This window comes from Tachysurus vachellii, chromosome 10, assembly GCF_030014155.1.
Source record: "Tachysurus vachellii isolate PV-2020 chromosome 10, HZAU_Pvac_v1, whole genome shotgun sequence".
NCBI classification, from domain to species: Eukaryota; Metazoa; Chordata; class Actinopteri; order Siluriformes; family Bagridae; genus Tachysurus; species Tachysurus vachellii.
Window position 1 is genome coordinate 23,186,925 of NC_083469.1, and position 13,155 is coordinate 23,200,079.

Below are 13,155 nucleotides of genomic sequence, written 5' to 3' on the forward strand. Positions count from 1 at the left end.
TCATAACTTTCCTACGTACGGTTCTATGGGCTGCCATTGACTTCAATGACGGACAGAATAATAATAAGAAGAAGAAGAAGAAGAAGAAGAAGAAGAAGAAAACTAACGATAACAATAGGTGTCTACGCCCCTTCGGGGCTTGACCCCTAAATATAGCTGCAAGCAGCGATACCGGGGTCAAGCCGATCAGATGCGCTCAGAACATGTCGCTGATGAACCATACCAAGTTTCGTAGCTATATGGCATTGTATTGGTAAAATACTGAACTTGACGTGAAAATTCAAAATGTGTGTGTGTGTGTGTGAGTGTGTGCAAGTGTGTGAGTGTGTGTGTAAGTGTGTAAGTGTGAGTGTGTGTGTAAGTGTGAGTGTGTGTGTAAGTGTGAGTGTGTGTGTAAGTGTGAGTGTGTGTGTAAGTGTGTGTATGTGTGTGAGTGAGTGTGAGTGTCTGTGAGTGAGTGTGAGTGTGTGAGTCAGTGAAGGTGTTTGTGAGTATGTGAATGAGTGTGCGAGTGTGAGCGTGTGTAAGTGTGAGCGTGTGTAAGTGTGAGCGTGTGTAAGTGTGAGCGTGTGTAAGTGTGAGCGTGTGTAAGTGTGAGCGTGTGAGCGTGTGAGCGTGTGAGCGTGTGTGAGTGTGCGAGTGAGTATGTGAGTGTGCGAGTGAGTATGTGAGTGTGCGAGTGAGTATGTGAGTGTGCGAGTTTTGAGTAAGTGTGCGAGTGTGAATGAGTGTGTTTGTGTGTAAATGTGTGTGTAAGTGTGTGTGTTCCTCGTATGTGAAAACATACTTGGCAATAAAGTGTGTGAGTGTGTGTGTGTGTGTGTGTGTGTGTGTGTGTGTGAGAGAGAGTGTGTGAGAGTGTGTGTGTGTGTGTAAATGTGTGTGTAATTGTGTGTGTTCCTTGTCTCTGTGAGTGTGTGTGTCTGTGAGTGTCTGTGTGTGTGTGTGTCTGTGTGAGGGTGTGTGTGTGTGAGAGGGTGTGTGTGTGAGAGGGTGTGTGTGTGAGAGGGTGTGTGTGTGAGAGGGTGTGTGTGTGAGAGGGTGTGTGTGTGTGTGTGAGAGGGTGTGAGAGGGTGTGTGTGTGTGAGAGGGTGTGTGTGTGAGAGGGTGTGTGTGTGTGAGAGGGTGTGTGTGTGAGAGGGTGTGTGTGTGTGAGAGGGTGTGTGTGTGTGTGAGAGGGTGTGTGTGTGTGAGTGTGTGTGTGAGTGTGTGTGTGTGTCTGTGTGTGTGTCTGTGTGTTTGTGAGTGCGTGTGTCTGTGTGAGTGTGTGTGTGTGAGTGTGTGTGTGAGTGTGTGTGTATGTGTGTGAGTGTGAGTGTCTGTGAGTGAGTGTGAGTGTGTGAGTCAGTGAAGGTGTTTGTGAGTATGTGAATGAGTGTGCGAGTGTGAGCGTGTGCGAGTGTGAGCGTGTGCGAGTGTGAGCGTGTGCGAGTGTGAGCGTGTGCGAGTGTGTGCATGTGAGTGTGTGCATGTGAGTGTGTGTATGTGAGTGTGTATGTGAGTGTGCGAGTTTTGAGTAAGTGTGCGAGTGTGAATGAGTGTGTTTGTGTGTTTGTGTGTAAATGTGTGTGTAAGTGTGTGTGTTCCTCGTATGTGAAAACATACTTGGCAATAAAGTGTGAGTGTGTCTGTGTGAGTGTGTATGTGTGTGAGTGTGTGTGTGTGTGTGTGAGAGAGAGTGTGTGTGTGTGTGTGTAAATGTGTGTGTAATTGTGTGTGTTCCTTGTCTCTGTGAGTGTGTGTGTCTGTGTGAGTGCGAGTGTCTGTGTGTGAGTGTGAGTGTGTGTGAGTGTCTGTCTGTGTCTCTGTGTGTCTGTGTGTTTGTGAGTGCGTGCGTGTGAGTCTGTGTGTGAGATTGTGTGTGTGTGAGATTGTGTGTGTGTGAGTAAGTGTGTGTGTGTAAATGTGTCTGTAAATGTGTGTGTAAGTGTGTGTGTGTCCCTCATAAAGACCTTTCTGATTCTGGTTCTGATTCTGATTTTGCAAGAATTTTGCCTAAACATACTTGGCAATAAAGACCTTTGTGATTCTGATACTGATATTGCAAGAATTTTGCCTCTAGGCCTTACGATTCAGCACAAAATTGGGTTTTTGGACTGTTGGTGGCGCTAGAGGGTTTGAGCTAGACACACCAAAGTTGCTACAGTAACTTCTAAGACTGGCCTCTACATGTGTGCCAAATTTCATAACTTTCCTACGTACGGTTCTATGGGCTGCCATTGACTTCAATGGCGGAAGACGGAGTAATAATAATAAGAAGAAGAAGAAGAAGAAGAAAACTAACAATAACAATAGGTGTCTATGCCCCTTCGGGGCTTGACCCCTAATAATAATAATAAGAAGAAGAAAACTAACGATAACAATAGGTGTCTATGCCCCTTCGGGGCTTGACCCCTAATAAGAAAACTAACTATAACAATAGGTGTCTACTCCTCTTCGGGGCTTGACCCCTAATAATAATAATAATAAGAAAACTAACGATAACAATAGGTGTCTACACCCCTTCGGGGCTTGACCCCTAATAATAATAATAATAAGAAAACTAACGATAACAATAGGTGTCTACGCCCCTTCGGGGCTTGACCCCTAATAAGAAAACTAACGATAACAATAGGTGTCTACGCCCCTTTGGGGCTTGACCCCTAATAATAAGCTTATAAAGGAAATCAGAATGTTGGCTTCTACAAAGCCAATATAATAATAATAATAATAATAATAATAATAATAATAATAATAATAAGCTTATAAAGGAAAACAGAATGTTGGCTTCTACAAAGCCAACATAATAATAAGCTTATAAAGGAAATCAGAATGTTGGCTTCTACAAAGCCAACATAATAATAATAATAATAATAACAACAATAATAATAATAATAATAATAATAATAATAAGCTTATAAAGGAAAACAGAATGTTGGCTTCTACAAAGCCAACATAATAATAATAATAATAATAATAATAATAATAGTAATAAGCTTATAAAGGAAAACAGAATGTTGGCTTCTACAAAGCCAACATAATAATAATAATAATAAGCTTATAACGGATTTCAGAATGTTGGCTTCTACAAAGCCAACATAATTAACAAATCCGAAAACAAATTAACAAATCCGAAAACAAATTAACAAATCCGAAAATACATTAACAAGTCAGACAACCCGGAAGCGGTTGGTATAGTTTGTGAATGGAAAATTACCATCATCGGATGAGACACCTTTCATTCACCTGTATATCTTTAATGACAGGTGTCTTGTCCAATGATCGCTAAATTTGCTAAATATGGAATCTTATGTGTAATGTGTAAAGTTCTCCGTTTAAATATAAGAAAATAACAGAATTAATCCACAGTAATCCATTCCATCCATCCATTCCAACTTTTCCCTGCGGCAGACTGTTGAACTTCATGTATACCTTGAGTGACAGGTGTCTTGTCCTATCACAAACTATACCTACCTCTTCCGGGTTGTCTGAATCGGTGCACGAAACACATTAACAAATCCGAAAACACATTAACAAATCCGAAAACACTTTAACAAATCAGAAAACACTTTAACAAATCCGAAAACACATTAACAAATCCGAAAACACATTAACAAATCCGAAAACACATGAACAAATCAGAAAACACATTAACAAATCAGAAAACACAACGACATTTCAGACAACCCGGAAGCGGTTGCTATAGTTTGTGATAGGACAAGACACCTGTCACTCAAGGTATACATGAAGTTCAACAGTCTGCCGCAGGGAAAAGTTGGAATGGATGGATGGAATGGATTACTGTGGATTAATTCTGTTATTTTCTTATATTTAAACGGAGAACTTTACACATTACACATAAGATTCCATACCTGTATATCTTGAGTGATAGGTGTCTTGTCCAATGATCGGTAAGTTTCCTTTCAAAATGATACACTACCGTTTCCGGGTTCTCTGACTTGTCGTTGTGTTTTCGGATTTGTTAATTTGTTTTCGGATTTGTTAAATTGTTTTGCGCTTCTCGGCCACCGTAAAATGCAGTCATAAATCGCATACAACATCAATACTGCATAAGTGGTACAGCAAATAAAACATCACCTCATTGTCACACTGCAGCTCTGGGAACTCGGCAGCAAAGACAAGTATCACTAGAGTGTCCTCAGGGAAAAAGAAAACTCCTTCCTCGATGGAAGCAAGTTCTCAAGGTATATTTAGATACAACAGCCCACCAAAGACACTCTACATTTTCACCGTGCAGAATGTGTTAAGTGTGTACCCATTTCAGATCTGTGTGTGAAATGTATCGCAGGTGTCCTACAGCAGGAAAAGCTTCTTTCAGATGTGAGCGTCAGTGTTATTGGTCAGAGATTATCTTACTCTAATGGAGAAGCAGCAGAAGAGAAGCACAGAGAAGCGGCTTCACCTCCCCATGTTAGGCCTGCAGGTCGCGAGCCGCTCAGAGCTTTAAGGCCTGCCAAAGGTGAATTATTCTCCATGTTATAGATGCACTGTGTAAATTAAAAAAATGTGTTTGTAGGAATAGCGTATATGTACATTTTCCCCCAGTTTTGTAATTTGACAATTCCCACTTTGCAGCCTTATGGCAGCATTAACAGACACTCAACTGATTCTCAACTGAGTCTCTCTGAGGAGAAAGTAGTGCCATTCCTCCCACCCACTCCACTCATACAAATTTAAACTCTGGGCTCCTGCCCAAGGAAGGCTGTGACATCACCAGGATTCATAAGGCAAACACTTTTCAGATGCACCAATAAGGAGCCCTAGAGCCAGCCATGTCTCTTTCTCTTTATTGTTGTTCTTACACTCTGTGTTCATCATAGTTGTGGAAATATAATCAGTGGTAGAATCACTACGTCTTTGTCTTTCAGAATCTCAGGTACACAGTAGCAAGGCCTCCTCTGTTGCCGACATGTCTGAGGGAGTAGTTGGCAGAGGTCAGTGCACATTGTCTGCTATTATAAAAGAAATCCCATAAATGTAAAGGATTTATTGTACATTTTCTAAAGATGTATTTGCTTTTGGCCTTAAAAATGGACATCTCCCTGAGGCAGGCGTTTTCGGCTCCATGGTTCTTCCCAGCCGCCCCGAAGTGACCACGTATCCTGAGCAGGATGAGTCGATAAACAAAGCCTCATGGGAGCTACCAGCTGGGGTATATGGTCATGCTGTCTCTGGAAGTCACGGGGATTCTGACGACAGCCCAGAATCCGACGAGGCAATGGTGAGAGACTCTTTATTTGTCGTCTTACAAAAGATTCTACATGTACATTTACTAATTTACTGATGAGAAAATTTTGCTTAAAATGCAATTTTGCTTGATTAAAGCCCTTTATGGTACTGGCTGTCATTTTTTAGACTTTGATTTACAAAGTTTGTTCACATATTTACTACATGTCTTATATACACATTTTTTCTCAGTACTTCTTTAATTGAATTTACTATTAGGTATTGCATAGAATCCCACAGTTTTCTGCTTATCTTTTATCATTTAATCATTCATCAAATTAAATTGTGTATTTACTCACAAGTGAACAATGTGCACTTCCAAGATACATTAACAAATCAGCAAATTATTACTACTGCTATGCATTTCATACTTGCAATTACAGGAGAGGGTGAAGCTGTCCAAGTTTGCCAGGGATAAGATGCACCAACATTGGTTAGAACTGCAAGAAGCCCAGCCTACATCACAAATGAGGCAGAGCCTTAGACGTTTAACAGCTAAAGTGTCCTCAGATGATGGAGCATCTCTAAAAGGTAAGAGTTTGAGTCTCTGAAAGCTCCTCATCATGCTTGTATCGAGTAACAGAAATTCTGGATTCACTATAACTTCTTGCCTGTTTACAGAGCTGCAGCTAAACAGTAGCATTTTGCACTCACCTAAGCCCGAAACCCTCACAAGGGAAATACCTACCAGCAGTACAAGTGCACAAGGATCCCAGAACCCCCAAAAATGTCACAGTCCCCATCAGCCGAGCCCCCCTACAGGCCTCCCTAGCAGACACACACTGCCACGGCGGAGAAGAGCTAGTCTGACCAGAGCACAGCCATCTCTCTCCAACAACTCTGGTAATGCTTCAGTATATTTAAAAGATCCTTGGTGTTTTAAAATATTTTTGTAATGTATAATTACAGGTTAAAAAATATTTGGGGTCATACAGTAATAAAATGATTTCTAGCGTTATAAAATATTTAGACTATTTTTATGAACGGAAACAAGTCCATATATCAGAATATCTTAAATTTGTGTTCTCTGTTTAGAAGAAATCATGCCTATTACCCCAAAGAAGCAATCCAATAAACAGGTGGAGTTGAGGCCATTCTCCAGACCAGAGCTTGCCCTCACTCAGAGCTTCACACTGCTTAGCTCAGACGACTGGTGAGTCCAAAACCTATAGACTGTATTAAACTAGTTTACATCTCATTCAAGAAATGTCTTTTACTTAAAATCTGGTTTGCTTAACTCCGGTCTGGAAGGCTTCAGTTCAGCATTGTACTGCTGTCTCGCAAACACTTGACCAATGGACTGGGTGACAGTTGTTGAAAGTGTTGAAATGCCAGGACATTTGTACATGAGATGGAGCTTTAAAATGAAAAAGCCACATCATATTTGTCCGGGAAGTGGTAGCTCAGTGGTTAAGTTGTCTTATCGGAAAGTCGTGAGTTAGAATGAGCCCCGAGCAAGGCTTTTAACCCTCAATTGTTCAATTGTGTAATGCCGCAAATATAAATGTACACCTATTTTCTAGTGATTGTTAATTGTTTTTTTTTGTTCTCTCCACCTTTCATAACTAAAGAGAGTTCATTATAACATTGTAGCATTATAAATCTTCCCTGTTCCTACAGGGAGAAAAAAATCGAGGGGCTCATGTTCCTGCGCTGTCTGGCACGGTATCACTCTGATGTGCTTAATAGTAGGCTTCATGATGTCTGCCTTGCTCTCATTCAAGAGGTAAGCCCCTCCTTTTCTTCTCGCATTGTACTACAGGTGTTCACGGGTACTTGAGTTCTGTTAATCAAATGATCCATCCATGGTAAAGACTCTGTCCTGTTATTAGCTGCAGTGAAACTCTTTTGGGCAGTCCAGGTTTTCTAAACACTTCCTGTCTGCAGGTTCGGAACCTGCGCTCTGGAGTGTCCCGCATTGCTGTTGTGACCTTAGGAGAGTTGTACTCTAGCCTGCAGAAAGGAATGGACCAAGAGCTGGATGCCACAGCCAAAGTTCTTCTACACAAAGCTGGAGAGACCAATGCTTTCATTAGGCATGATGTGGATGCAGCACTGGACAGCATGGTGCAGAACTGCACGCCTACACGCAGCATGAATGCCCTACTCACTGGAGGACTCTGGTATATTTCAGGAAACTGTCTCTGAGGTTTCTGTTCTGATCTAGGCATGGTGTTACTCTGGTGTCCCATACAATTCAATTATGCATTCACTTTATTACACTATTTATACACTCTTTTTACCTAGAAAACAAGTGACCTGACAGTCCATGAGATATAGGTTCTTGCAAGATTTATGAAGAATCACCCCAATTCAAAATGATGGAAAAATCCTTCTCTGATGAACCAAAAGTGGGAACTAGATCCTAAATGGGATGGTCAGGAATCATATATGGGTGTGATAGTCAGGTGTCAATAAACCTGCATTACCCTAGACTGTAGACACTTTGCTAAAAATAAATTTGCCCTAAATAAATCTATATTCACTATATATTAAAAGATTCATATTCTTTGCGAATCTGTTAAATTTCTGTTTCTTTTTTTCTGCTACCAACAGTCACTTAAATGCAGTTGTAAGGAAATGTACTGCTCAGCACTTGAGTACTTTGGTTGAGAAGATAAGCGCTGCGCGCTTATTGTCTGGAACTAAAGATCTCACTGACCGAATCTTACCTGCTGTTTCCAAGCTTGCGCAAGACTCTTCAAAAGGACCCAGGTTAGTCATCCAGCTCACACACTAACTATTGATCCATCTATAAGCTTAAAGAACAGCCCTAGATTTTGTGGCATGTTATTTCTTTCAGATACTTTGGCCGGCAAATGCTGCTGTGCTTGGCGTCTCACCGTGACTTTGATAAAATGGTGGAAAAGTACATCCCTGCCAAAGACCTGGCAACCATCAGGGACACCGTTGCCACTCTGAAAACCAAGGTGTCAATTTGCAGCATCTGTTTAAGTACACGTTCGTCCACAGTAGATCCGTTCATCTATTAAGATCACAGCTCTCATTTATTTGGTTGCTGTTTAAGCTTGCTTAATAACATTAGCAGATCACAGCAGTGGGAGATTGATTAATAATTGTGATGTTTAGGGACTGGGAGAAATGCCTCAGGACACTCCTTCAGCTCGAGGTAGGAGTACAGCTTCTGGCAGTGGAATGGTGCGTGCCTCATCTCTCACTCGTGAACCTCAGTCTTGCAGCAGGTACATTTCTAAATGTTGAGGATTAGAAAATTTTTGGTTTTCATTAGTTTTGACTTTGTTTTGTTTTTCAGGCCCATCAGTATAATTAGTGTTTCTAAACTTTGTCCTATATTTCAAATTTTATGCCACATACACAACTATGTATGCAACTAATAAATATTGTGCTATTGGTAATGATCTGTCATGGAAATGAGAAATCAACAAGAAGGGAAAAAAGAACAAAGTACGAATAAAAATATACTACTAATAGTATTTACAAAAAAATTTTATTTACTTTACAGGTGGGAAAGGAAGAATATGACAATGTATATATGAATGTAGATCTGTGATAGAGAGCATATGACTTTTTGCCGATGTTTACAGCTGTAATTGCAATTGTATTGTGTGTATTTCAGCAAATACGGTAGCAAAGCTCAGTTCCACAGCATTGCAGACAAGACTGAGTATGTCAAGCAACTCAAAGCCCTGCTGGCTTCAAAAGACTTCCGAGAACGGATCAAGGGCATAGATCAGTTGGTGGCTGACTGCGAGGAAAGCCCATATATGGTCACGAGCAGCATGTTCCTGGTAATTTATTCAGGCATCTTTTTTTTTTTTCTCTCTCTCTTTTTTTGTGTGTATGTGTGTGTGCTTTAAGAAGTGATCTATATAAGAGAGAATCATTTGGGACGGAAGACTTGTGTGATGGATGTGATGGTGACAGCTCAAGTTTTTTTCTTTTTTCTTACGCCAAGGTGTTTGATGCCTTTAAAGAAAGGCTGCAGGAGTCAAACAGCAAAGTGAACCTCCACGCGCTAGAGGCCTTACAGAAGATAATCATATTACTTAAAGACAACTTGGCCCAAGTGGTTTATATCCTTGTCCCAGCTATTGTGGACAACCACCTCAACTCGAAGAATAACAGCATCTACACGGCTGCAACGGGGGCCATACATGCGCTGATCGATAACCTTGGTGGGTTCCTTTCTCTCCTTACCTTTGAGTACTACAGAAAAGCTACAGAAATGCATGATAAACATAATACCACAAAATGTTATCATTTAAACAGTTTATTGTTCCATTTAATGTGAAGGAACATGTGACAGAAAACATGCATCATGTTATAAGATTAAAGTTATAAGTGAATAAGAAAAAAAGCAGCTTTGTTACAGTATAGAGAAACAGAACACAAAGTCCTCTATTCCTGAAACGTATTGCCTTTCATAAAACGATAATGCACACTACTACGTCCTCTATCACATTATAAATAGATGTAGCCTTATTCGAAATTTCACCATTTCAACAGTTACAAACTTCTCATTGTTGAATTAAATGTACTTGAACTGATGAACCTGCAAGCACAGTATTCTTCTTTTAAACTACCAGTAAGGAGACACACTGTATGTAATGACTTTATATGTTGGCTCTACTAATCGGCTGAATGTCCGTTGTGATTACATCACGCGATATGTCTTGACCAATTTAAAAATTTATTTTAATTGCGTTGACATTGAATAATGTCAAAGCTGGTGCTATGGGAAAGTAATCAACATCTTTGGGTCAATTAGATTCAAGAATTCACTGTTGCAATTTACTGTTTTCTGTTGACTTGCTGTATGACTGCTGTATTTGCACAGCGAGATAGCGGAGCTTTTTACTTCTGGCACTCTTGTAATTCGCAAAGGAACCCATGTGAAAACGTGACTGACGTGCACGATTCACGTGGTTGAGGATTATTTTGTTTGTTGTATATTGATGAACTGATTGGTCTTTTATTTTTCAGACAACGCCCTGCTTCTTCAGCCATTTTGCACAAAGGCACAGTTTCTCAGCGGGAAGGCTAAATTGGACCTTGTTGATAGGGTTGCAGGTATGTACACGGTGCTCATAGTGACTCTTGTCTCATAAAGACAAGAATCCATATGTTCTTCAGGTTTGTGTCAATTGCGATGTTTGCCAACTAACACCACACTCGCGTTCGGACAGAAATCTTCTTATCCCCACATCCCTATTCAGTATGTTTTCCTGGGAAAGAAACACTTTGCGGAACATCACTGTTAATTATAGTTATCTGTAATGCTTACAGAGATCTTTTCCAAAAAGCTTAGTTTAGCTATTCAGATGTTTATTTGTTTATTCAGCTATTTGTTTTTTCCCCCTTGTCTGTATGTTCTATAAGTCTACTAGCATATTTTTGTGCACACTCATTTGTCTGTTCCTCAGAGCTGGTCAGAGAACTGTACCCCCGCAAGCCACAGCTGGTTGAACAGAAAGCCCTCCCTCTGCTTTGGCACCTCCTGGGCACGTCGCGTAAAAGCGGAACGATCCACGGCAGGAGCGGCACCATGAGAGGTGTCACCACCAACCTGTGCCAAGTGCTGTATGCTCACATGGGCCCCATGCTTCTAAATCAAGCTGCTTCACAACCTTCCAACATCCTCAAGAGCCTGAATGAGATTCTGCAGACATTCACTCCCCTCTGAGTTCCCTGGCTGGCAAACAACTTGAAAACAGAGTTCTCTCGTTTCTCATGCACTTTAGGAAAAAAATAAAAGATACATAATCATAGAAAAATAAAGCTTTTTTCACTTTAATGAGCAAAAATGCTATGAGTCCTTAAAGAAGTCCTGAACTAAAGGAAGATAGATTTTAGCTTGTTGTAAATCAGGTTTAAATTTCCCAGGAGCTCTGCTTTTACAGCACTTTAAACTAATAACACTATCATCATAACGGTTGTCATGGTGACATTAGGTATATATTGTTCTGTGATTGTTGCTGTTAATTTTTCTCTTGGTAAGTTTTACAAGATGTCCACATATCCTGAGGCAACAATGCAGAATGTCGTTTTGGTCATGTGACTTTCCTGTGCGGAGTCTTAAATGGTTGTTTTAAACCATTTGTGCATTTATTATATACAAATGTTTTTTGTATTGTTTAACTATGAAGTGTAATGGCACAGTATTAACTTTAAGTCTACTATCATATTGCAGTATGTGATGTGGGTGTGTGGGGGGGTGTGTGGGAGTGTGTGGGGTGTTGTGGGTGGGTGAGTGTGTGTGTGTGTGGTGGTGTGGGTGGGTGAGTGTGTGTGTGTGTGTGGGTGGGTGGGTGGTGTTGTGGGTGAGTGTGTGTGGATGCTCTATAATGATCATTAACTGATAAGTTCCACTCTGTCCTACTCTATCTTGCGTGACCAAATATAGAGATGGAGTAAAAACTATATTTCTAGTACAAAAAAACATATATTGATGTATAAAGAAAATTAACTCTTGGTGTAAACAGCCATGTTGTTGGTGAATGCTAACAGTAAATGAAACAAACACATTTGATGAAATCTAGCTTTAGACTAATAGCTATATTACACAAGAATTAATGCCCAGGTCTGTAATTCAGTACGGTGCCAGTCTTCAAATACTTTTTTGGAAAGCTAATGTTAATTTATATTGAATTTGTTTCTCAGCACGTTGTTTGATAAGATTGAGCTATATAATAAAATGTTTTATTTCAGTAAACATTTTAACGATTTTATGTTGCTATACGCGCGTGCTGTCTCTTCGAATACTGTGTTTACATACTGTGCCACTGCGCCCTCTGGTGGCTCTCCGGAGGCCTGTAGGCCCCAGATTTAGAGTCGCTGGATTAAAGAGTTGTTGGCACAAAGCTCAGGTGTGGGAATAGAATCAAGAAATGTAGATAAAGGCTTTCATCAATATAGAGATATATATCTGCTGTTATTATATATCTGCTGTGTGCTGTTATTTACACATACACAAATGGGCTTTTTACTTATGGATAAATAACTAAAATATTTTCTAAAATGTGATAGAAAAGATACAGCAGACGTAGTTAAATTTAAAAATCTAACGTCCATAATCAATATCCTTTCAACACAATTAGCACTATTTGATGCTATATTATAAAGAGCAGTGTTGTAATGTAACGGAGTACAAATACTTCGTTACTGTACTTAAGTAGAAATTTCACGTATCTGTACTTCGCTATTTAAATTTGTCAACTTTCACTTTTACTCCACTACATTTCCTAGATAAAATGTATACTTTTACTCCGTTATATTTCCAAAAGGCGTCTTCGTTACTCGTTACTACAAAATAAAATCAGAAGAAATGTGTGCGACTGCAATAAGGGAGGTTTGGCGAATCACTGCTCCTAAATTGCATTACGCTCCACACGCTCCATGCACGCGCAGTCAGAGCTGGAGGCGTTTATCTATAACGTTAATCGGCTGAAAGCCGCAAAGACGACAACCAAAAGCAGTGAAATTTCACTATTCTTATTACCAGAGTTGATAGCACAAACAAAATATTAATGCAAACAATCCATTCAATACTAAATAAAAATAACATTTATTGATTTGGTCTTTGTCTTGTGAATATTCATTCATTCATTTTCTACCGCTTATCCGAACTACCTCGGGTCACGGGGAGCCTGTGCGTCATCGGGCATCAAGGCAGGATACACCCTGGACGGAGTGCCAACCCATCGCAGGGCACACACACACACTCTCTCATTCACTCACGCAATCACACACTACGGACAATTTTCCAGAGATGCCAATCAACCTACCATGCATGTCTTTGGACCGGGGAAGGAACCCGGAGTACCCGGAGGAAACCCCCGAGGCACGGGGAGAACATGCAAACTCCACACACACAAGGTCGTCTTGTGAATAGTTTTATTAATGACTGCATTCATTGGACACACTTTGTAGAGAATGCACACATGCATG

General features: G+C 40.3%; 1 protein-coding gene across 3 annotated transcripts in view; it reads left to right on the forward strand.

Moving 5' to 3' along the window:
• Positions 1-10,971, forward strand: part of LOC132852864 (TOG array regulator of axonemal microtubules protein 1) — a 40,501-nt gene extending 29,530 nt beyond the window's left edge. For 2 of the 3 annotated variants that reach the window (XM_060880351.1, XM_060880353.1), the window contains 16 exons: positions 4,096-4,184; positions 4,289-4,459; positions 4,869-4,934; positions 5,052-5,221; positions 5,610-5,757; positions 5,848-6,069; positions 6,262-6,379; positions 6,847-6,952; positions 7,114-7,349; positions 7,783-7,941; positions 8,030-8,156; positions 8,317-8,429; positions 8,825-8,996; positions 9,164-9,383; positions 10,192-10,278; positions 10,632-10,971. In XM_060880351.1, the coding sequence (XP_060736334.1) occupies positions 4,096-4,184; positions 4,289-4,459; positions 4,869-4,934; positions 5,052-5,221; positions 5,610-5,757; positions 5,848-6,069; positions 6,262-6,379; positions 6,847-6,952; positions 7,114-7,349; positions 7,783-7,941; positions 8,030-8,156; positions 8,317-8,429; positions 8,825-8,996; positions 9,164-9,383; positions 10,192-10,278; positions 10,632-10,891 (2,464 nt within the window). In that variant the 3' untranslated portion in view covers positions 10,892-10,971. The remainder of the gene's footprint in view (positions 1-4,095; positions 4,185-4,288; positions 4,460-4,868; positions 4,935-5,051; positions 5,222-5,609; positions 5,758-5,847; positions 6,070-6,261; positions 6,380-6,846; positions 6,953-7,113; positions 7,350-7,782; positions 7,942-8,029; positions 8,157-8,316; positions 8,430-8,824; positions 8,997-9,163; positions 9,384-10,191; positions 10,279-10,631) is intronic. The other variant, XM_060880352.1, reaches the window with a different exon arrangement.
• Positions 10,972-13,155: the final 2,184 nt, after the last annotated feature.